Source organism: Triturus cristatus, chromosome 5_2, assembly GCF_964204655.1.
Source record: "Triturus cristatus chromosome 5_2, aTriCri1.1, whole genome shotgun sequence".
Classification (NCBI taxonomy): domain Eukaryota; kingdom Metazoa; phylum Chordata; class Amphibia; order Caudata; family Salamandridae; genus Triturus; species Triturus cristatus.
The window spans coordinates 697676857-697702770 of record NC_140588.1 but is presented as its reverse complement, the minus strand read 5'-3'; the positions used below and the strand labels follow the sequence as shown (position 1 = coordinate 697702770).

Genomic DNA, 25914 nt, shown 5'->3' with positions numbered 1-25914 from the left:
GAGACACTCACTGAATATGAGAAATTGGCGGACACTGAATTAATATACATATCCCGCAGACACACAGCGTGAAGTTATGGGAGGGTGGCAGACCAGGGCGCACATTGGCGAACAAGATCAAGGATCGTCAAGGTCAAACGCGTATAGATATGATTACAGATGAGGACGGGGTAGTACATTATCATCCGTTGGATATCACAGAGCAATTCAAACGGTTCTACAAAGACATATACACATCCAGAGGCGGCACGACGGAGGCCGAGACGGAGGAATACTTGGAAGAGGTAGCGTGCGCCTGGCTTTCAGACGCCCATAGGGAGTATATCTGCAAGCCTATAGATGAGCAAGATGTTAAAACAGCTATCTCGGCTTTATCCAATGGCAAGGCGCCCGAGCCTGACGGTCTTACGGTGGAGTTTTATAAGAGATATGTACACTTACTCACGCCTCACTTACTTGAAGTTTAAGCCGAAGCGCACGAGGTTGGAAGATTACCGCCGACAATGCGACAAGCGCTAATAATCACTCTGCTTAAAAAGGACAGACCCCCAGATAGATGTGACTCTTACCGTCCTTTGTCGTTGATTAACATAGATGTTGGCCAAAATTCTAGCAACCAGACTGCAACCGCTGATGCCACGACTGGTGTTGCCTGATCAATCAGGATTTATACCTTAGAGGTCCACATCACATAATCTCCGAACAATCTTCTCTATGCTCCACATACTTGAACCAAGTCTGCCTGCGGCAGCTGTATTGCTAGTTGCTGAAAAAGTGTTTGACTCAGTGGAATGGAAGTATATGTTCTATGTCTTGCGGCGGATGGGCTTTCCCCCGTTATTCATGCAGTGGATAGCGGTGCTGTATGCGGAACCATCGGCACGTGTACGGGTAGGAGGTTTGACTTTGGGACCCTTCAATATAGGGAGGGGAACACGCCAGGGATGCCCACTATCCCCGTTGCTATTTGCGATTATATTAGAGCCATTGGCGTGTGTTATTAGGCAGCAACATAGACAGACTGCACTCAACTTCACATATCGCCCGGTAGCCATCTCACTGTACGCAGATGATATGGTGCTTTTTGTTCGCGAGCCATCTCGGTACCTGTCCCAGTTACTTTGTGAATATATCAGATTTGGACAACTATCGGGCTTGTCTATTAATTGGGATAAGTCTATCATTATTCCACTACTGGAGTCCACCTCACAACCTGATGTGGAATACCCACTTGTATGGTCTACCGACCCAGTTAAATACTTGGGGGTGTGGATTCACCGGGACCCGAGTACGGTGATACGCGAGAACTATGGCAGAGCATGCACGAAACTAGAACAACAGGTAGAGCTATGGCTCTCCCTGCCACTGTCACTAGCGGATCGAATTGCTCTGATCAAAATGGTGGTGCTGCCGCGTTTTTTATATTTATTTGATAATATTCCACTGGTGCTCACGAAGGAGTTCTTTCGCAACATTCGACGAATGATGGTGCGGTTAGTCTGGGGTGGCAAGAACGCACGGGTGAAATGGTCGACTCTCACTGAAGGATATGGCGGGGGGGGTTTGAGGCGCCGGACTTCTATATTTATTATTTGAGCGCACAGGCCAGGTACATGTATTACTGGCTCAGGCCACATGCATACACTCCACACGTTGTGGTAGAGGAGGGTGATGCCTACCCGGTCCCATTACACAGCGTAATAACACACCGAGCAAGAGGCACCCCAAAACTGAAATCAGTTCGATAGATGCGACAATAGCAGCCTGGCAGGCGATAGGGCATCTGGCGCAGAAGCTACCGATTTATGCACCTTCCCTGTACATTGAGCATCACGCCGCACTGACAGTGACTCATGAGGCGCCATCAATGCGCCTGCTCCACCAAGCGGGGCTTCAGCGAATGCAAGACCTATATCCGGCATGTGCGTTTCTTACGCCGGACGATCTGCAGTATGTAAGCAATCAGACACTATCATTTAGATTTGCGCTGCATAGACTGCGACATGCGACCAAACTACATTACACCACATACCCTCTGGAACTGCCTACACTTCAATCATTGCGGTTTGCCCTCACTACTTTTACTAACAGAAGAATGGTCTCCAGAATCTATAAGTTGATAAAGAGTGAATGCAATCCTGAACCAGATAGAAGCAGGGAAAGGTGGAACTTGTGTCTTACAGAGCCCATAGCTGAAAAGAAACGGTAACTTGCGCATCATACATTTTAAATATATACATCAGGTATATTATACGCCTAAACGCTTACACAGCTTTGGGATACGTGACACAGATTGCTGCACACGATGTGGACAGGGGGGTTCTGATTTTATGCATTTGGCCTGGAGCTGCCAAAAGGTGAATGAATTCTGGGCGGGAGTGGTGCAGACTTTAGTGAACATGACGACAGCGGACATACAATGCACCCCGCTTGTTTGTCTACTCTGTTGTGTGCCACACCTCAGAAGTGTGACAGGGAAATTTGTGAGATTGGCTCTAATGTTGGCGGCACGCAGAGTGGCGATGGTCTGGGGGGGACGGCGTAGGCCTAAAACAGAACAATGGCTAAAAGACGTAGTGTATTGTAGAGAGAATATGGAACTATATGCGGAAGAACTGCCAGAAATGGCCAGACCCCGAGATATCTGGGAGCCACTGCGGGCCTTACTACTGGCCAGTACGACTGATGGTGAGTGAGGAGGTTTGACAGAGATGCCGAGGGCACTGATGGAGGGACAGACATTTGTACTAGGGAATGTGACTACACTCCGATACGACTATGTAACTCTTGATTACATTCTGTAAACAGATGTTCGTGATATGTTTTTATTTTTTATTTTTTGCGTAATTCTTTTTGGTCTTTATTATTTGCTTTGTTATCTTTAATGGTATACAATGCTCTCTGATGGGAGTCTTGAGAATAATGCACGATATATGTTTATGGTCATTGCTATTTTATGTTTGTTTTGTAAATGTGTTAAATGAAGAAAATAAAAAATTAAAAAAAATAAAAATTAAAAGAAAAGTAGTGCAGAGGGGTAATATGCCTGCTTCAAAGACCGTGTACCATGCAGATGACAAAACTGTATTCATTATGGCTGGCTCACTGATAAACTGCTTTTGTTACAGTGATCCTTGTTACTTGTAGTTCAAAAGTTACAATCCTAATGTAGCACAGTGACATATGAACTGTCATCAAAACAGTGAATTTAAACTGCATGGTTTGAGTTAGAACGTTATGTTTTTTCCCCAGTCTTTAATTATTCTAATGTTGCTAAAAAAAAGAAAAAAATGGGGGGGGGGGGGGGGAGGAGAAATACACCATCAGTGAAGCCAACCCCAACCACTATGGTGCGCTTTAAATACTGAGTTTGTGCTTCTCCAGACCAAGCACTCTTAAAATATACTGACTACTAGTATGGATGACATGATTCCCACACCTTGTGACCCTCATTGTCTTATGTAACGTTTCTTATAGACTGATTCAGTTGCGTAACACAGGCCCCTGCAGTCCCTGCGGTGTGGGGGGGGGCAAGCTCCAGGGGGCCTCCTCAGCCCAATACTCTGGCCGGACAGCCCCTGATTGAGTCCAGAGGGGGCCCCTCCACATACCTTGCAGGGGCGCCCCCTCAAGTTTCGTTATGCCAGTTGACTGATTTACACATGTATGACTCATTGTCTCTGTATAATGTGTATGTGATGTAAAGTGCTCTGACACACTGGTATGAGTGATGCTATAAAACAAAAGAAATGCATGTACGAGAGGCAATCCGTGGAAAAGTGGCTCATGGGGGGGCACCATTTTTTTTTTTGGCAATGGGCACCACCAGCACTAAAGTCGGCACTTGGAGCAGGGATCAGAAAATTCCATCCCCCTCGTTATCAGGAGGATACAATTGCATAGTGTTTGGAAATGGTTCAATTTGGGGTGTGCATCATAATGTGTACACCAGATTCTCAAGATGGCTCAGTATAGATGAATGACTCAAAACGCAATATCATACTACTAGTACTCCTAAGACTACAGATATGAGACTGGTGAAAAGAAATGCGGGTACAAATATGCCAGAGTATGATTGATATGCATGGGGACACCAAGTGCACACAATAGTAAACGATGCATTAATGGACCGGGTGACATGGGGCAATAAAGTGCTGAGAAAACAGATTCCTAGAGACCAGGCAAGGTCTTGTGTGAGGTAGAGGCAGAAAAATAGCAAATTAGAAAGTGATGTGGCATCCAAATCTGTATTTTCGGTTTAAAATGCTCAATATTGAGCACAAAGGGCTCTTCGACCAGCATTGTAATTTAGAAATGTAATACCAAAATGCTTTGTCATAAACATGTCTCAATTACCAGATTGAGCATTTCACCGATGTTTTAGGATAAATCCAAACAAATGATTGAACCAAACAGTCGCACAAGTGGATATTTTAGGGAAAAACAAGTGGAGAAGCGGATTATCTAAACTTTTGTACGAACGGAAATATTTACGGTTTAGGAGCCCAGAAGAGGCGCGTTTACTAGGTGAGTTGTCACTGGGCACTGGTTTGTCCACTAGCATTTAGGAATAACTGTATGGGAATTGTTGGTGGGAATGTCATCAGCATAGTTGTACCTGTGACTGCAAACAATGCATCTACAATGAGCTGGTATAGTCACCTTTCACAATCCCTATTAATATGAATGATTGTTGGCAGTGCTTTAAATGGCAAAAAAAAGTGCAGGTACTCATTAAATTGAGCTAAGGGCGTGGTTAGTGGGCGGGGGTAGAGGCGGAGTTATTCAAAAACACTTCTATTGAGTATTCATGTTGTCCTTGCATTTTCCTAGATAGTGGTCTCAAACTTTCCATATGTGCAGATTAACAACTAAAACCCTGGATGAGCCAAGCCATCAACAGTACTTTTCGCACTTTCAGGCTAATAATCAATGTGCTCTAGGACAATGTGAGAAATGTATCAATCCAAACAAAATGTGTAAACTCGTTACACAAAATGAAGGTGAAACACCAAATGTTCATGTTTTGTAATATTTGCACCTTATTAATATCATAATATTTATAATGTTCCTACTTGGCTGCATTTGGCGCAATCCTTAAATATTCAAGGGTGCACACACACAAACAAGCATTCCACACATTTCTTTTCAAATACCTCCTGATTCTGTTCCTCTCAAACACACACTCTGTTTTCTCATTTCTAAGCTCGAGGTCCCTCCCGCACTCACCTCTGTCCCGTTAGTAGCTAATTCTGTCTCACTCTTGTTACCCTAATTGTATCCTATCACTCTCTCTCATCACTCTTTCTATTTCTAATCTGCCCTCTCAGCACCTCTCTACCTCTTTCCATTCCCGTCTGGATTTTTTCCATATCTCTGTCTGCGCTTACCCCTTCTGCCTCTCTACCTTTTCGTACTTTAAAATCTCTGCTCCTTCCCCCTCACTCTTCACCTTCACTCACCCCCATTTCCCTCCTCTCCCCTCGGCAGAAGGCCCCACGGCCGGAGAGCTTGCACTGGCAGGCAGTGAACACTGCAGGGTCCCGAGTATGTGCAGTGTCCAGCAGGGTAGAGGTCAGGGTGAACAACAATACTGGCCTCCAATGGGAAGGTTAGTGACCTCCCCCAACTCACCTGGGCTCCAGGGAAGCTGCTTAAGCCATCGTCACCACCTCATCCCCGCCCATCATGGACTCAATGTCCCAGCGGGCGGGGTGAAAGACAGTCAGACTCCAGTGGGAGGCCATGGGGTGAAAATGGCCCTTTGTGCCTGCTTTCCTCCACGGACCCAGCATCGATTCTTGGCTTCCGGGTGATGAGGACAAGGAGAGCCTCTATCTGGGTAGGAAGGGAGCAGAGGCCCTCTTTCCCCTGTGCAGGCCTTCAATGGGCCGTTCAGGCCCCATCGGGCTGCTTGCCACAGCCAAATAATACATACGGCAACGCCCAACATGCTGCTAAACAACCGGCCAGCAGCTGGCCCTCGGGCACCAGTCCAGTGCCCACCTTATTAATCCGACCTTGAGTACCGGTACTCTCCTTCACAGTGGAGAAGTGCCAGTACTCGGCTCGGTAAATTTAAGAAGTGCTGGTACGCAGTACCGGTGAGTACCGGCCCATTTAAAGCACTGATTGTTGGTTATGCATTCTACTTTGTGTCCGTGCCACTTTGAGTAGTGTGATGAAAGCATGTTGATCCGATGTTCTCTTGAGAGGGAAATCTAAAGCATTGGGAGGATAGCTAGAGGATTGGCTCTTTAAGACATATTCTCCTGCTAGCTAGCTAATCATGTTATGCAAATTATACAGACTACTTTTCCCCAGCATGGATAGTCCTCTAATTACTCTGATTATTAGTGCATGAATTAGTGGACGGGCGAGTTAGTGGGTACAAATATTTTTAAGCCATACTATGAAAAAAGATTTTGCCTCTAGATAAAGCGTCATGCTGAAAATCAACCCATGATTGACACAAAAATGTTCAGCCTGTTTTCAAAACTGTTCACCCGCTGTGCCTGACTTCAAGATGGTGCTGTTGTAACATTTAAAGCCAGCAGACATTACAAAAGCGTTTACTATAGTGTTAACTCTGAGTATGCTTCCATAATTCATTTTGAAAAAACAAATAGACGTTCCCGAGCAAAAGCAAGGCAGTTGAGCCTGTAAGCAATAATCCTAGAAGTAATTTAGAGTCCAGTAATTCAAACAGGCATGTTTTCTTCTTTTATTTCTTTAGACTTCTTTCTTCTCATTGAAAGCACCAAGCTAAGAACAGTAGCCAACACGTGTTTCGTCTCGGGTAAATTGCCCGGCGACTTCCTCAGGGCATAAATGTAGTCACATAAAAAATGTGTATTTATATGTCCGCCACACCTATGATATACTGAATACAGACGATGATCGGTGTACTCGCCTTTCTCGCTTTTCGGACCTAGATACTGACCTTCCCTTTCATCCGATACTTTGATCGGGACTGTGAAGTTGTTTAAGAGTTCTGTACATTTATGAATGAAAGTGTATGGATTCACACCAATAACATACCATAGGTGTGGCGGACATATAAATACACATTTTTTATGTGACTACATTTATGCCCTGAGGAAGTCGCCGGGCAATTTACCCGAGACGAAACACGTGTTGGCTACTGTTCTTATCTTGGTGCTTTCAATGAGAAGAAAGAAGTCTAAAGAAATAAAAGAAGAAAACATGCCTGTTTGAATTACTGGACTCTAAATTACTTCTAGGATTATTGCTTACAGGCTCAACTGCCTTGCTTTTGCTCGGGAACGTCTATTTGTTTTTTCAGTTTTTCCTTTGTCACCTCTGTGACGGAGGAATATTGGGGCATAGGTGGCTGTCCCCCTTGATGTTCCCTAGAGCACTTTTCTAATAATTGAGTTATACTATTGACAGGAATTTGGATGTGCGCAAGGTTGTAACCCTGCCATGGTTCGAAGTTATATCATAATTCATTTTGAATTACATCACTCAGTACAATATATATTTAAAAATACATACGTATATACATACATTCATAGATACACACAATAAAACTATGCAAGCCACGGCTAAACATTTAAAATTAGCGTGTAAAACTCACATGGGCTTGCCTCATGAGCTCCTGCTCTTCACTGTTCTTTACTGCTTTAGTGATCATCACTGGGGAAAATGTGTCAGTGAAGAGTTTTTCCTGCAAATAAATAAAAGTTTTTTAAGCAAATCAGGTGTTCGTGTCTACATGAATGGAGATGTATTGCTCAAATGTACATCCAATCTGTTATCCCATTTTTTCTGTCACTAGCGAGCTTTATGCAGTTCTATCACAAGTGTGCTACAAGCCAAGTAGCCTTCAGGGCCCTGTCATACTTCCCAGCCAACATGGCAGAAGGCAGAAGGTGATGCTCCATCTTTTTTAGACGGTGGCCCACCTGTGGCAGTTGCGATGATGTCAAAATTAGGGGAAGGAGAAGGCATGGACATAGGAACTGGTGATGCTTACTCTACCTACCTCTGCGCTGAGCGTGTTTCATTTTGGATGGGTTGAGGATTTTTCTTTCTATAACCCAATGTTTAGTGTCACATCTCTATTAATACAATCTCTTATTAAACAGATCTTGAAATTATAGAGGTGTGTAGACAAAGCTGGTATTTAGGTTATTCAAAGGAAATTTATCAAGAGAAGCGAATGAGGGCCTTTACTGCACAGTGTAGACAGAAACGTTGAAGGGTTTACGTCTCATTAGCAGCCTTTCATCTGCTTTTTTTTTAAAAGCAATAGACTTCAATTTTGTAACGCAAAACCTACAGGCTAGGCCCAGTACTAGCAGGAACCTGGAGTGAACAGCCAAGTAATACGAAATCCCACTCAAGGCTGTAAAGCAGAGCCTCCAATTAGCTAGCTACAGCATGAGCTGTGCAGTCCATGCTCATGCAGCAGGTCCCAGTCCAGACTGCATGCTTTGGGGGGGTTGTTCGTGAATTCTTGTTCAATCACCGTGCTTCCCAAGTAAGATGAAACATGTTTGGGGTTGATGGATGGTCCAATATGTAGGGAGCCTGGTCTGGATGTTTGGGCAGGACTGATTTTATTGGAAGAGCAACCAAATTGTATTGGCATATGGCTGGGCTCGGCCTGGAGTGGAATAATGTGAAAAATGATGGACTGGAACGTGGCCTCTGGTGAGTGCTGGTGCCTGAGATTAATTCACACATTAATCCATCACTTTGTTGTTTGTTGCAACAGGCACGCTTATTGCTAGAGGTATGTCAAGGGTGAGTCCTGTGCTCGCTGTGCTATAGGGCTCCAGTTGTATCCACCTGACGAGGATAAAGTAGGCTGAAATCAATCTTGGGATGCTTGTGTTCTCCTCTGGAAGGGACCTGGGCTGACAGCTGGGGTTAGACTGTTGCTATTGGAGCTGGACCAAGGCTGATTTACCTATGACTGGTCCCAGTTTTGAGCAGCAGCACAGAGGAACCACTTCTGCAGCCAATACAGAGATTTGATAGCGGGCGCGGGCGCACTGAGACAGGACCAACAGAGATACAAACTGACTTGAAACGCTGTCACAAAGCCACCTCTTCCCACCTGATTCCTGTGATGGTATATTACAAATCCTCTTTGAAACAATGGCGCCAGCTTTTTATTGTTTTGTAGCCATGGCTCATCTCACAGCTTAGAGTGCATTCTTCAATATTTTTAGCCATGTACTTCCTGAGATTAGAACTAAAACATAAATGAGCTGACTAACTGTGTGAGAGCAAAACAGCTCCACAAAACACATCAGGAGTCTCCTTCCCGTAAAGGGAAGCTGTGATTACCCTCAACAGATACTGACATGTTTACAACTTTACTGGGCTGAGGAAACGGAGAACAAACTGAGATGGATTATGCCTTAGAAATTAAGAGCGACCAGGTGTTAGTTAGCCTGATGTATAAAAACACGAGGGCGACCACTCTATTCCAAGAGTCAGGGTACCATAAATGGTTTGAGTAGTAGAATATTCAAACCGTGATAAGTAACAATGCCACCCATGAGAATCTGTGTAAAACAATTTAACAACAGAGCTTGGCTAGATTTACTTGTGCAGCATTTGCAAACAGAGGCAAATAGGTCTGTAAGGATAAGTGTGAGTTTTCAGAGAGCAGTGCCTGTGAAACTAGTTTTGGTGCTAAGAGAGGCAAGAACTGGGCTTTCAATAACCCAGCCCTCCGGAGCCTCCTGAGGCAGAAGGCCTTATTTCTTAAATCTCGAGTTGTCTGGTAGAACTAGTGCCTTTCTTGATGCAATAATACAGCCTCGTTTGTGAAGTTGTTCTTTATTGATTATCACCATAATAATAACATCCCATAAGCACCATGGTCAGCTGAATACATTCGACAAGGGTAAGGAAAAAGATCACATGTATGTATGTGTGTACAAGTATGAACCCAACCTAATCTTAACCCAATATATGAATAATTCCTACCTTAGGTTTTGGTCATTAGTACAGAAGGTAATAGATGTTCGGAAGCAGGAGGGGGAGAGGAAAATGGGACAACCTCTTGCAAGTTTTGTCTGATGGCAGGTTAATACACCGCGCAGTGTTAGACATTAGAGAATAGACATGCATTTGAAACAAGGGAAAGCCCTGTCAGAAAAGACCCGGGAAAGGATACGTATGACATCTGTGCAAAATAGTGAAAATGGGCCTTGTGACCACATTAAGAGGGTAGACTTGGAATCCACCCAAGTAATAAAGTCAGACAGCCCCCTATCTGCAGCTAACGCTGTGATTCCTTTTACTTTCGGTGCACAATTCTTCAGCTCCCCAGGTTATTCTCAGTCCAGTTGAGATCCTCATATCCCACTCAGGGTGTCAAAATACCATCGACAGCATCTAAAGACAGACCTCAGATCTAAACATACACCTCTGGTGTGGCTAACTGTATTTAATACCATTGGCTGTCTTTTGCTGCATAACAATATACCATATTCAGTCACACAATTTGTCACTTTTCTTACTTTGTTTGGTTGTGGTTTTTCTCACTTGGGGCTCTGTTGAGTAACTCTCTCGCCAGTCACCTGATTGTTTTGTGCAGATTTATATGATTGTAAGAAATAAAATTCAATTTGGATTAATTGAATATTAGAAACACTGGTTGACTTGTAAATGATTGTCTACTGAGATTGTAGTGAAGACAGGGTTTTGCCTGCACACACTGCTATGTTAGCATAAGCGTTTTAGATGTTAAATGCCATCTTGCCACTTTGCTGCTTTTGCACACAACACCACAAGTAGCTGTTATTATAAGTAAAACTGCTTGCTTGCTTTTGACCTGGTGACCCCTGTGCCCCCACAGCCGGTCGCTCCCCCTCACTGCTCTGCCTACCTGTCGCTGCCTGGCACCTGCCCACCCTGTTACCTCCGCCTGACGCCACTCACCTGGTTCACGCCGCTGCCGCCTCCTGCCTCCTGCTTCCTGCCTGTCGCTTCCTGCCGCTGCTGCCCCTCCTCGCCCGCTGACCTCCGACGCTGCCCCGGTGACTTCCGCTCCGTTTTTTCCCGCCGTTTTCGCCACCGCTGACCCGCTCTCCTCCTTCCTGCTCCCGCCTGCAGTCCCCGCCTCCCCCCACTGCCCATTGGACAACCCGCTCCCGCCTCCCAGCTGACCCTCCCTCCCGGCTCCTTATTTAAAGGGACAGTAGCGGGCTGGTCAGTGTGACCCCTGTGCCCCCACAGCCGCTCGCTCCCCCTCACTGCTCTGCCTACCTGTCGCTGCCTGGCACCTGCCCACCCTGTTACCTCCGCCTGACGCCACTCACCTGGTTCACGCCGCTGCCGCCTCCTGCCTCCTGCTTCCTGCCTGTCGCTTCCTGCCGCTGCTGCCCCTCCTCGCCCGCTGACCTCCGACGCTGCCCCGGTGACTTCCGCTCCGTTTTTTCCCGCCGTTTTCGCCACCGCTGACCCGCTCTCCTCCTTCCTGCTCCCGCCTGCAGTCCCCGCCTCCCCCCACTGCCCATTGGACAACCCGCTCCCGCCTCCCAGCTGACCCTCCCTCCCGGCTCCTTATTTAAAGGGACAGTAGCGGGCTGGTCAGTGTGACCCCTGTGCCCCCACAGCCGGTCGCTCCCCCTCACTGCTCTGCCTACCTGTCGCTGCCTGGCACCTGCCCACCCTGTTACCTCCGCCTGACGCCACTCACCTGGTTCACGCCGCTGCCGCCTCCTGCCTCCTGCTTCCTGCCTGTCGCTTCCTGCCGCTGCTGCCCCTCCTCGCCCGCTGACCTCCGACGCTGCCCCGGTGACTTCCGCTCCGTTTTTTCCCGCCGTTTTCGCCACCGCTGACCCGCTCTCCTCCTTCCTGCTCCCGCCTGCAGTCCCCGCCTCCCCCCACTGCCCATTGGACAACCCGCTCCCGCCTCCCAGCTGACCCTCCCTCCCGGCTCCTTATTTATGACGCCCCCTGAGCGACCGCGCAGCGGATGCGCGCAGCGGGAGCGCCGACTGAGCGCCGAAGGTGCGCCAAAGGTAAGCCCGTCTGTGCCCGTCCGTGCCTGGACCGCGCCCAGCGCCAGACCCCCTGGCCCCCGCTCCCGCCAGCCTCCCCGCAGGACCTACGACTTCACTACGCTCATCGCACTCAAAACCGCCCGAGCCCCCGGGTGCTACCGAGCGTCCCCGCGACACACCCATGGACCCTTCGCCTGCCGATCCTGCAACTTCTCCTGCCTCCAAACAAGCACCACGCCCACCAAGACGGACAACAGCAACCACCTCAAGTGCATCCTGATCAACACACGCTCCGTCCACAGACACGCCGTGGAACTCTGGAACCTCCTCGACACCGCATCTCCAGATGTCGCCTTCCTCACGGAAACCTGGATGAACACCTCCTCAGCCCCCGACATCGCCATAGCCATCCCGGACGGCTACAAGATCATCAGGAGGGATCGCGTCAACCAGACCGGAGGAGGGATCGCCATCGTACACAAAGACACCATTCGCATCTCGACTGACTCCACCGACGCATTCAACACCGCCGAATACCTGCACTTCCAGATCCACACCGACCCCAAGACTACCCTCAGAGGCACCCTCATCTACAGACCCCCGGGACCACGCGCACAGTTCTGCGAAGACATCACGGACTTCATCAGCCCTCACGCCCTCCCCTCCGCCGACTACATCCTCCTCGGGGACCTCAACTTCCACCTGGAGAACAACAACGACCGCAACACGACCACCCTGCTGGACAACCTCGCCAACCTCGGACTCCAGCAACTGGTCAACACCCCCACCCACCACGCCGGCCACACGCTCGACCCCCTCTTCTCATCCAGCAAGCACGTCACCTTCAGCCACTGCACCGGACTCCACTGGACTGACCACAGCTGCGTCCACTTCAGCTTCAAGAAGAACACGGTCCAGCACCACCCGAAGCAGGTTCCCCACAGAAACTGGAGCAAGATCACCGTCGACCAGCTCACCACCTCCCTCAGCCAGAACCCACCGGTCAGGACAACGGACCCTAACACAGCAGCCCTCGACCTCACGCAATGGCTGACCTCCTGTGCCAACGACCTCGCCCCACTGAAGAACCCTCTCACCAGGCCCAGAAGCAAGAAGGCCCCCTGGTTCACCGACGAACTCAAGGACTCCAAGAAGGCCTGCCGCACCCTCGAGAAGGCCTGGCGCCTCGACAAGACCACCGACAACAGAACCGCCCTCAAACTCGCCACCCGCAGACATCATCAGCTCATCCGCACCACCAAGAAGAAATCTTTGAAGGAACGACTGGACAAGAACGCCCATGACAGCAAGGAGCTCTTCAACATCGTCAAGGAGTTCTCCAACCCCAGCGCCGGCAACAACGACATCACCCCCTCGCAGGACCTCTGCGACTCCCTCGCCTTGTACTTCCACCGCAAGATCGCCGACATCCACAACAGTTTCGGCGCTCCACCCCCGCACCCATCGACCGAACCTACACACCCCGCCGCTATCCTCCAGACATGGACCAAAGTGGCCACCGAAGACACGACACGCATGATGAACACCATCCACTCCGGATCTCCGACCGACCCATGCCCCCACCATGTCTTCAACAAGGCCGCCTCTACCATCGCACCTCACCTCCGAGACATCCTCAACGCCTCCTTCGACACAGCCACCTTCCCGGAGAGCTGGAAGCACGCCGAGCTCAGCGCACTACTGAAAAAACCAACAGCGGACCCGACCGACCTCAAGAACTTCCGCCCAATCTCGCTCCTTCCATTCCCTGCCAAAGTCATCGAGAAGGTCGTCAACAAGCAGCTGGCCGCCTTCCTCGAGACGAACGGATCCCTCGACCCATCGCAATCCGGATTCAGAGCCAACCACAGTACCGAGACCGCCCTCATCGCAGCCACCGATGACATCCGAGCCCTGCTCGACAAAGGTGAAACAGCGGCACTCATCCTCCTTGACCTCTCCGCAGCATTTGACACGGTCTGCCACCGCACCCTAGTCCAACGCCTCAATGACACCGGCATCCAGGGGACTGCTCTGGAATGGATCATCTCATTCCTCTCCGGCAGAACACAGAGAGTACGCCTCCCTCCGTTCCGCTCTGAGGCCACCGAAGTCATCTGCGGCGTCCCGCAAGGATCGTCGCTCAGCCCCACTCTCTTCAACATCTACATGAAACCCCTCGCTGCCATCGCACGCCAACACAACCTCAACATCATTTCCTACGCCGATGACACCCAGCTGATTCTCTCCCTCACCAGAGACCCCGACACCGCCAAAGCCGACCTACACGAAGGGATGAAAGATGTCGCCGAATGGATGAACATCAGCCGCCTGAAGTTGAACACGGACAAGACAGAAGTCCTCATCCTGGGACCGTCGCCCTCCGCATGGGACGACTCCTGGTGGCCCCCGGCCCTGGGCACCGCACCCAAGCCAACGGACCACGCACGCAACCTGGGCGTCATCCTGGACTCCTCCCTATCGATGACCAGACAAGTCAACGCTGTCTCCTCATCTTGCTTCCACAACCTCCGCATGCTCCGCAAGATCTTCAGATGGATCCCGACCGAGACCAGGAAGACTGTCACCCAGGCCCTCGTCACCAGCAGACTAGACTACGGAAACACCCTCTACGCCGGCACTACAGCCAAGCTTCTGAAAAGACTTCAGCGTATCCAGAACGCCTCCGCCCGTCTCATCCTGGACGCCCCCCGACGCAGCCACATCTCGAGCCACCTGAGAGACCTGCACTGGCTCCCTGTCAACAAGAGGATCACGTTCAGACTCCTCACCCACGCACACAAATCCCTCCACGACCTGGGCCCAAGGTACCTCAACGACCGCCTGACTTTCTACACGCCCACCCGACAGCTACGATCCGCAAACCTCGCCCTCGCCGCCGTCCCTCGCATCCAGAGAGCCACCGCCGGAGGAAGATCCTTCTCCTACCTAGCGGCCAAGACATGGAACTCCCTGCCCGTCCACCTGCGGCTGACCCAGGACCACTTCGCCTTCAGGAAACAGCTCAAGACCTGGCTGTTCGAGCAGTAGCAGACCCCCTCCCCCAAGCGCCTTGAGACCCTTCCGGGTGAGTAGTGCGCGCTATAAATTCCATGATTGATTGATTGATTGATTCTTCACATGAGAACGGTCTGTTTTTCACATCCCTAAACTTACACCGCGACCTTAGTCTGAACACTGTGTGCAGAAGCCGTCAAGGTCAAATAACATGTATGCTTTTGAATTCAGGTTGATCGGCCCACACTCTAGACACAACAAGCACACAGCTGCAAATATCCGAAACTCGGGTGCCTTTAATATTGCATTACATGCATGATACAGGCACTTGGAGAAAACCTTTCCAGACACAGAGAGCGTTGCAGATCCTGTGATGTGATTTACCTAAGCTGATCTTGGAGGTATGGGGTTCCCCATTCAAACCTAGAGACCTTCTATTATTATAAAACTAGCTTCTAGCCAGGGGAGGGTTGTACACAATGTGCTATAGGACCTGTTTCCACTATCATTATAATATGATTTCTCCCTTTGTGTTTTATGGAATTTTAACAATGCTGATGGTTTTATTTCTGATCATTTGTCTGCTTATGTTAGCCAAAATACTGCATCTTAGAGCAAGGAGTTAAAAATAAAAATTTTAAACTTTTCCGTGTCTCTGATTACTCACGTTGTGGACTGATATGAGAATAAAAAAGAAAGAGTGTTTTTGATTCCCACCATTCCTGAGAGTATCCCAAGTTGCTTGTTCTGGGTTGTCTAATCATTGGTAGCTTCGCTATAGTACGGAGAACGAATGAGACACTGATGCTAGTCGGATAGGGGTTCTGGGTACTGAGGTGAGTTTTTTGGTACACCACAATTCACTGAGGTCCTGGTTTCCTGTGCATAGTTCTGTACATGAGCAGAATCCCCGCAACATGGCGCACCTAACGTTTGGTCTTGTATTCGAGACGCTTTAGTAGTGCTTATATTTGTCCACAACACCCTCATTCCTGTTTCCGGTTGACAGAAGTGACGGATTAAGCTACCTATTAAATAAATTATAGGTTTGTTCTAGCTTGATAATTAAAAAGGTTTGTTTGAATTACTGCCCCTTTTTTGTGCTACAGTTTAATATAAATTGTTTTTCTTCTCTGCGTCCTTATGGCTGAAGTTGCTATTGCAGCGCATAGTCACGCACCACTCCGGCATCATCTGACACAGTTTGGGGTGCCCGACGATGGAATGTCAGTAATCTTTGTAGTGAGTGCCAATGCATCGTTCCCCTATGAGCTTTTCTACTCTTGGGTTACATTTCCTGAAGTGGATGCGGATGATAACACGTTCCACTCTTACACTCCTACGGCAGTTCTGGCGAATTACACACCATATAGGATGCAGGAAATTCCGATTTCTGCATGGCAGCATCATATTTGGTTCAATGGTGCCCTCCCCCACACCGTAACTCCGGTTCGGTTAGGTCCCTTGTCCATTCCTGGAGCCACTTGGCCAGTCTTGGCCGGGTTAACACCTCATCCACATTATTTGCTCGCCCCGGTGGATAACTTATGTCAGCTACATACGGCCTTGACAGCGGTATATAGGGTTTTGGTGCAATACGTCTCACGCAATCTCCAGGTGGGAGCACCTGGGGTTGCGACGCAACCAGTTTGACCAGCCGGGATTACTATTAGTCCCGTCATGGTTAATTCGGTAATGGGCAAGCGCCCCCAGAATAAGGATGATATGCCTTATTGTCTTGCTGAGAAATTTGACCAGCTGGAAGCAGTATTTCCTAATACAACTCCTGTGGAAAAACACAGGATTCTTACAATTAGTTTGCAGAAAGACTTAGTCCCTGAGGTAACAGATTGTGAGAACTGGGGTAAAGTATTTGCAGCAGTCTACACGCAGTGCTTCGGCACACCGTCTGACTGTGCTGCCCTCCGTTATTAAGCGTGTTCATGATAAGCGCGGTCCAGATGCGGCGGTCGTGTTGGGAATGAAGCTTGTCGGTGTGTTCGACGTAGTTGCTGATCTCATCCTTGCTAACATGAAGGGAGATGCTGTTAACTTTCAAGTGTCAAATGAGCTGGGCCTCGTCGCCGACGCCGATAAACCCCGGCAGTTACCGAGGATTTGCGGACCATTGGCCGCAATAGTTTGGGTGTTAAGCCTTTTGCTAAGATAACAGCACAACCAGAAACTCAGATGGTTAAGTCTTCTAAAGACGACCGTCCTGTTTTTACTAAACAAAATTGGAAAAGTAAAAAACAGGGGGAGCAGCAACAGAAACAAGGGTCACATCCCGCATCACCAATACCAGTGACTACTGAACGCACATATGAGTTGCGCGATCGCACGCAAATTAGGTCTCCTGATAGATTTCAGGTTCCTGATCAACGTTCTCCTCGTTCTTCACATGAAGCATCGGTCTCGCAAGTCGGCGGAGGTGAACGCTGCAGATATTGGGGTGCCCCTCAAGGACGTGAGCAGTCCCACCCGGCTGATGGTAAAGGCAAGCAGGACGACTTTCCACGTTAACGACCTCAGTTTCAGAAAAAGAAAGTTGCTGCACTAACAGTGAGGCATGCCACAGATAGTGAGAACACAGCTTCGGAACCTGACATGGGCACTAACGCTGCTAGACAGTGCAGCGAAGGTTACAATAGTGCGGCAAGCACTGCGTCCATATCTGAAGGCGACAGCAACTGACACGTTTATTACTGTAGAAACTGCTGACACTAGAGTGGCTCCCCCTGACAGACTATATGACATAATCCTTTTAATTGAAGATGACATACAACGTACAATAAAAGGGATTTTTTGGGAAAATCTGACCTCTACATATGACATTTTGTTAGCGGAGGCGACTGGCCCCCACAATTTGTTTTGGCAGCTCCGAGAGGGGAGGAGGTAAACCTCCCATCTTTCGCACACACTGTGCTGAAGGAGCAGGGTCAGACCTTTGCAGAAGAATGGGCTCAGGTGCTTCCACCGGCGTTGTACTGTACTCAGGTTGGTTGGGATAAATTATCGCCATGCCATGAGATTTCATTACGGTCAATGCCACAGCCACAACCCCAATATCCCATGGGCTGCGAAGCTAGAGCTCACGTCGCAGAAATCCTTGACCAAGTGGAATATAAAGGAGTAATTGAAACATGTGTGTCACCCATGAATAATCCTCTTTTCACTGTAACCAAACCTGATGGGTCGTACCGACTAGTTTTGGATTACCGGCATTTGAACTCTCATTGTCGGACGTGTGCGGTACAGAATACCCACAGTTCTGCCCTCGTTGATAGTCTCGTGAGAAAAAGGTTTAAGACCACACTTGACATTTCAAATGGCTTTTACAGTCATAACCTGTCCTCTATTAGTAGTCAATGGACATCCTTTACTTCTGGCGGCAAACAAAAACAGTTTAAAAGATTAGCCATGGGCTACAAAAACAGTCCCGGCATCTCTGCCGCCTGTGTGGTTTCTGTGTTAGAGAGCATTTACCCTGATGTGTACTCGTATGTTGATGATATTTATCTCACTGACGATGAATTATGGCTGCATTTGTGTCGCGTTGACCGCATCATTGTCATGTTTGCGGATTTTGGGTAGAAATTTAACTTTGCAAAATCACACATTGCAGAGTATACAGTGTTGTTTTTGGGCTATGAACTCAACAATGAAGGACGAGGTTTAGCACCTCACTTCCTGGAGAAATGCACATGTTTGTGCGCTCCGACAACTCTGAACAAACTACAATCTTTGCTGTTTTTTTTAATTTCGGGCGTACTTACATTCCCAATTATGCCCAGCGTATCAAAACGCTATATGCCTTGGTACAACCTACTTTTACCAAATCTTGCTGGCTGCCAGAACATTCAGCTATACTGCACTCTTTGCAGGCTGATCTTCTCGCATCTAAATACTTATTGACACGTTATAACCACACAAAGCTCATAATAAGAATTGTGCCTGGCGCAGTGGGTTTCACGTACTTAACATTTAATGAGGGAGACACAGTCCCTATTGCTTACAAGTCACACTTGTACACTTCGGCTGAAATGCGCTTTTCCACAGTCGAGAAAGTATTGACTGCGGTACAAATGGCGATTCTGAAAGAGAGCGCTATCGCAAGGGAAACGCATGTTGGTTGTCACACCGTATCCTGCCCTTGAGGCAGTGACGAAGGCCAGTGTACCTAATTCTAAAGCTTTACATCCACGATGGATACAATGGGTCACTTCTTTGACGTCTCCAGATGTCACGTTTATCTTTGATTCCTCTTTGCAAACTCAGGAGTACTTGCAGTATGAATTTATTCATCCAGCTCCTCGGCCCATGCGCCCGTTTGAGGATTACCATTGTATCATTTACACTGACGGTTCGGCACAACCGGCGACGAAATCTAAGCATGCTTATTTGACGGCCTGCGCAATAGTGGCTGGTACCATTGTGAATGGAGAATTCAAGTCCAATGTCGTGCACACGCAGACATTGGGAGACTGTACCGCCCAGCTGGCAGAGCTACGTGCTCAGGTGCTTGCACTAGAGTTCGCTGATCCCAGTGTCACTACTCTTATTGTAAGTGACTCTTACTACTGTGTTAAGTCTTTCAACAGGAATTTATTCTTTGGACTCAGAATGAACATCTAGAGTCCAAAGGTAGCACAATCAAACATAAAATGCTTTGGGTCCAAGTCGCAGAACTTAAAGAACGTCTGCCTCTCGTGAATGTAATTCATACTCTTGGTCACCAGCGTGTAGGAGTACACACTGTTGGTAACAGTTTAGCTGATGAAGCAGCAAAAACTGCAGTGGCGACATATCTAGTAGGAGCAGTTACAAGATCCAAAAGTAAGATTGATGATGACATCTCGGCAGCTATTGCTGCGACAGAGAAGGGAGATAATTACCTAGAGGTTTCCCTTCTAAATACTCTTATTAATTAAGTCCTGATAAGTTCCTTAGGTGAGAATTGACGATGTTGGTGACATATTATTCCCAACGCGGACCGCAGGCTTTCATTGATAACAGCCGCTCACGAAGGTATGGCCTTTGCTCATGCAGGCGTCTCAGCGACTGTCACTATCTTGCAACAACGTTACTGGTGGCGCGGATTGTATAAACAGACTTGTGATTCTGTCCTTACTTGTGACATTTGCCAGCAGATTAAACCTTCAACTGCTGCGCGTCCACCTCAAACACAGTTGCACATATCTAATAAACCACTTGGGTGTGTCTATTTAGATCACTGCAGTCCTTTCTCCTTTGATACTGCGTATAAGTTCATCTTACTTGCAGTGGATTCGTGCACACGTTTTCTATGGGTTTGGCCACAAAGGAGTGCTGATGCTCAAACTGTCATCAGGGATTTGCGTGTCTTTTTCGGAATTTTTGCTTGTGGTACCCTCCATTCGGACCATGGTCCGGCGTTCGCCTCTAAGGCGTACAAGGAAGCCATGAGGTCTTTGGTGTCCAAGTCAAATTTTCGTCTCCATACCGGCATGAGGGCAATTCTGTTGTGGAACGAATGAACCGTGACTTAATGCAATCCTTGATAGCTAGGGTTTTAGGTACTGGCAGAAACTGGTTGGGCCATTTGTATAGCATTCAACGTGCACTTAATAATCTCCCTAGAAGGTCTCTGGGTGGGCGGACCCCATACGAAATGTTCTTTGGCATAAAAATGGTCTAGACATTGCACCCTTTGAAGTAGATGATCATTCTGCTATGTTACAGAATCTACAAAAGGCTTGCGACAGTCTTGCAAAGGAACACTTGCCCTCCACAACTGATGCTGCACTTATTATTCCGGTAGTTGGCTGTTTACCTCGAGTCGGTGACCTGGTCCGTGAGAAGGTGGAGAACAAGAAGGAGTTCTGCCCCTCTTATCGTGCACCTGTTCCACTGCTTGGTGTGCAGGGTACAAGAACAGTCATTTTACCCCCACTTCTTGGTCGCAAGGATAGCAGGTACATCTCCATTGACAATGTCAAACTACAACGAGTGGCCGATTCTTCTTAGTATGACTCCAGCGGTCTCTTGTCCAGCAATGCTGAGAAATTCTGTTTTAGCTCCGGCAAATACGAACAGGCCTGATATTGCCATCGAGCTGCATACAGTTACTAACCCTTTATTGACTCCACCGGCTGGTGGTCCCCATTAGGATACTGAGTATACCTATCCCACAGATGTGTCATTGCCTGGTGTGCAAACCCATGCAGTTGACCAGTCACGTTTTTCATTTAACACTAACTCTACTACATCGAATTCCCCATCGAAAATTTCTATTTTTGCTGTTTGGTTTAAAAGACATTTTTTAATTCGCCCTTGGACTTACATTTGGTTGGTGCTCATATCTATTTTTTTGTTTATGTCAATTGGATTTGTGGTTGTCTTTTTTCGTCTAGTGAATGGACATTATCTTACCGAACGATCTGCAATTCGGTTAATTGATGGAACTTTGGCACCCCACTCATCACACATCATGAAGAAAGACCAGACTTTTGTTAATATTACTGCCTGGCTTGTGTTATATGGGATTGTATGAGATGCTGTAAAATTTCAAATTCATGGCCCCACAGAGGTGATTAATGTTCCCAATGTACTTTGTGTTTCTATGGGGGATGTTGTGAAACAAAACATGCCCTCTGATGATTGGGATGTTCAAGCCGTTGAGGCTCTTTTTTCTGATTTGAAATATTATGCTGCTTTTGATGCTGAAGATTTGTACTTGGACTCAGCAAATTATGCTGAGTTTTTTTGCTACCAACACTATGGCAATCATTTCCTGCATAAAGCAAATACATTTAGAAATAATGTTAATTATACACAATGGGAACATTGTCCACCTCCCATTGAAGATAGTTTGAACATTCTTTTGAAGAACTTTACATATTTTACAGATTTCAGTGAATCCAATCCTGATGCCTTTTATTTCAAAATATCTTACACACACTAAATTACTGTATTCAAAGTCCTTTATGGATGAATTAGCTATAGGGGGCTATGAGCTGTGGAAAGATACCATTGATCTTAAATCTGCTTGGGGTTCTAAAGCCTGGCAAGTGCAGGGCACCAAAGCTTTGCATCGTGCACGCCTCATCCCGAACCACATTTTGTTTTTCTATTCTACTATTTTTCAAACCACTTGCTTTTGAATGGCGACTTCTAAAAAAATGAATGCCCCTACCATTCCTGATCTAGGTTCTTATCCTACCTGGACCAATCACACAGATCTGTCCCTTGATGAATTGCAGTCACTCATTACAAATACATCCTTCAATATTTCCAACATAGATCCCCAAGGATGTTTATTATAGCAAAAAACTTCAGATTCATGCCAACATCGTTTTCTGGGTCTGAGATCAGGCTATACACAGGTTAGGGTTGACCCCCGGTTTGAAACCTTCCATTCTGTTACTACCTATTCAGTAGGCAAATTATGTCAAAACTGCCTTAAACATTCAACCTTAGTGTCAGTTAAACTTCATTTGTCCCAACTGACTGACGATGTTGATTTGAATGATTTTGTTAAAGGCTCTGTGGGAGGCAGGTCCAAAAGATGGGCATATGCTATTTACAACGAGGTTTGGAAATTATCTCAAATTGAAGCTGCTTCTAGATTGAGAGCTTTTGATCAAGCAAATTTGCAAAAAGTGCTTGCTGTTATTGATAATAGCATTAATAATCTTTCTTCCAGAATTTACACATTAGATAATATTGTTTCATTGGTTGTGCATATTGTACAGGATGACATGTCTGTTTTATACCATGGACAAAATCATTTGCATTCTATAATGCAGTTTGCATGGACTTTACAAACATTGAAGGCTGGGAAAGTTCCCTGGGACTACATGAATATGTAATCTTTGTTTTTACCGTTTAAACTGACTGATAAACAACAATTCATGTCCTTGAATTATGCAATATATTCGCTATTGCATATTGAAAAGTTGGAACCATTACCATTTTCTGTGGCCGAAACGAACTCGGCTGTGTAGCTTATTCATGGGTTAATCACACTACCTTTTCCATTGTTTAAGTTCAGTTCATGTATGAAATATTATGCCTTAAATATGAACCATTGGGTAGCACTTTTCTCCACGAAGTTTGGTCACTCCCATTCACGTACAGGTGCCTGAGAGAGGGCAAAGAGGTTTATTTAAAAGGAGAGGAGTGCACTTCTACACCTGATCACTCATTAGTTTGCAAGAATATACAATTGCACGGCGCATGCAACGTTCACGCACAGAATTTAGCTTGCATTTTAAAGGGAAATCCTGTGCCAGCGATTACACTGACATTGACATTACTAGCTAACGATAGTTATTTGCTTTTGAATAATGAGGCGTGTTGGGGGATCCTAGCATGGATTGCGTACATTGTAACTGTCTCACAGCGTGTAGTTTGTTGTAAAAATGTGCTTTTCCTGCCCCCGCATGGGAGACTCGACATCTCCATCTGGCCTTCCATACCAACCTTGAAAGCAGAGTTCAACAAGATGAGCAGAATAAGGGCTCTATTGTCCCAAAAAGAAGTCACCCTAACATCTTCTCGTGAAACATTTGTCCTTCAGGTAGCTAACACCCACACAGAGGTGCATGCGCTTTTAAATATTGATCTCCCACTTCATTTTGGCGCTTTGATTCACACTATATTCAATACCTCGTCTACAACTGGTTTGGTGCATTTTTATTTTAAGTTGTGGGCTCCGGCCTTGTAACCTCGTTCCTAACAATATTTGGTGTGATACCGGCATTTTTTCATTCTATTTTTTCCAGCGTCTTCGGCGGGCTTCCATTAATCCTCGCCTTGACTGCTGGTGTGCTGCTGTTGAATTGTTTGCTCCGCAATGGCTGCCCAATCTGTGTCGCCAGACAGCCTACCCCGGCTGCTTCAGCTTCGCGACCGGATACTTGAATACTATGGAACACTACCTCTGGCCACTTTGATAGTAGCCTATGGATTGTCGTTCCGGTTCTCATACTTTACTTGCGTGCAAACTGTTTTCCATTGGCTAGATTGTTCATTTGAATGGGCCCTGCATTTGTGCCTCTCCAACATGGCGTCTCCTGCCCCGGATTATGATCGACTAATGAGTCCCTTAAAGGCTCATGAGTTGGATTGTTCTGGTATCGGGATTATGGCCTGTGCGAATCCTAGGCAATTGGGATATATGTGCAGCAACCCATGGCTTCCTGTAGCGAAGTTACCTCGAAGAACACACAAGTTTGCCTCTGATGGTGCTAGAGGCTCCGGCTATCGCAGAACATGTATGTTTATTTACTTTATTAGATTGGATGGCTGAATCATTTACTTATGATTACAATGACTTTCTCTTGGAGGCTGTTGCAACATACTGTGCCTATAAGCTGATGGATTAATTTGGCAATTTTCCATCTTCAACACGTACTAACTCAAATATTTTTTACAATTTTTTCCTCCAGAAGGGGTTGTCTAATAGCCTTGCTTGAGTTTTTTTTTTTCAATTTCTAACTTTTCACTACCAATTATCCAGTTCGGCAAAATATGAACTTGGTCTGTCTCACTCGAACTTGAACTCTGCGTTCCTACATTGCTTACCTATTTTGTTTGTGGTCCGATCAAGGGAGGGTGTAGTGAAGACAGGGTTTTGCCTGCACACATTGCTATGTTAGCATAAGCGTTTTAGATGTTAAACGCCATCTTGCCACTTTGCTGCTTTTGCACGACACCACAGGTAGTTATTATTATAAGAAAAACTGCTTGCTTGCTTTTTCTTCACATGAGAACGGTCTGTTTTTCACATCCCTAGACTCACACCGCAACCTTAGTCTGAACACTGTGTGCAGAAGCCGTCAAGGTCAAATAACAATGTATGTTGAATTCAGGTTGATTGGCCCACACTCTAGACACAACAAGCACAAGCTGCAAATATTTGAAACTCGGGTGCATTTAATATTGCATTGCATGCATGACACAGGCACTTTGAGAAAACCTTTCCAGACACAGAGAGCGTTGCTGATCCTGTGATGTGATTCACCTAAGCTGATCTTGGAGGTATGGGGTTCCCCATTCAAACCTAGAGACCTTCCATTATAATAAAACTAGCTTCTAGCCAGGGGAGGGTGGTACACAAGGTGCTATAGGACATGTTTCCACTATCATTATCATATGATTTCTCCCTTTGTGTTTTATGGAATTGTAACAATGCTGATGGTTTTATTTCTGATCATTTGTCTGCTTATGTTAGCCAAAATACTGTATCTTAGAGCACGTAGTTAAAAATAAACATTTGAAACTTTTCCGTGTCTCTGATTACTCACGTTGTGGACTGATATGAGAATAAAAATGAAAGAGTGTTCTTGATTCCCACCTATCCTGAGAGTATCCCAAGTCGCTTGTTCTGGGTTGTCTAATCATTGGTAGCTTCGCTGTAGTACGGAAAAATGAATGAGACACTGATGCTAGTCGGATAGGGGTTCTGGGTACTGAGGTGAGGTTTTTGGTACACCACAATTCACTGAGGTCCTGGTTTCCTGCGCATAGTTCTGTGCATGAGCAGAATCCCCGCAACAAGATTAATTTACAACAGAAAGCTTCTGTTTTACTGAATACTGTCCAGCTTTATTGATCCAACACAGATTTCTCCTGTTATATTATACTGTTCTTCAAATGAGTTCCGTGTGAACGCTTGTTCCACTTGATACCATAGTATAACATAATATAACAATGTATGTCCAATCCTTAGTTTCCTATTGTGCCAGAATGGAGCTTCCACAAAAATCCAAAGGTAATCTTAAATCAGCCAGATTCCTAAACCAACAGTGTTCATTGGCACAGTGCATAGGCATATGCTAGTCTGGCCTCATTTTAAGGATTTTCCCTTTGCCCCAGTGATCTCACCTCGAATTATTATCCATGATGGGTTGCAGAATAT

The 25914-nt window shown here is 46.7% G+C and overlaps 1 protein-coding gene across 2 annotated transcripts in view; it reads right to left on the bottom strand.

Annotated features, from left to right (window-relative positions):
• Positions 1 to 25914, bottom strand: part of LOC146829142 (xaa-Pro aminopeptidase 2-like) — a 565756-nt gene that overhangs the window by 249437 nt on the left and 290405 nt on the right. For both annotated transcript variants that reach the window (XM_085607766.1, XM_085607767.1), the window contains one exon: positions 7601 to 7690. In XM_085607766.1, coding sequence (XP_085463892.1) covers positions 7601 to 7690 — 90 coding nt within the window. The remainder of the gene's footprint in view (positions 1 to 7600; positions 7691 to 25914) is intronic.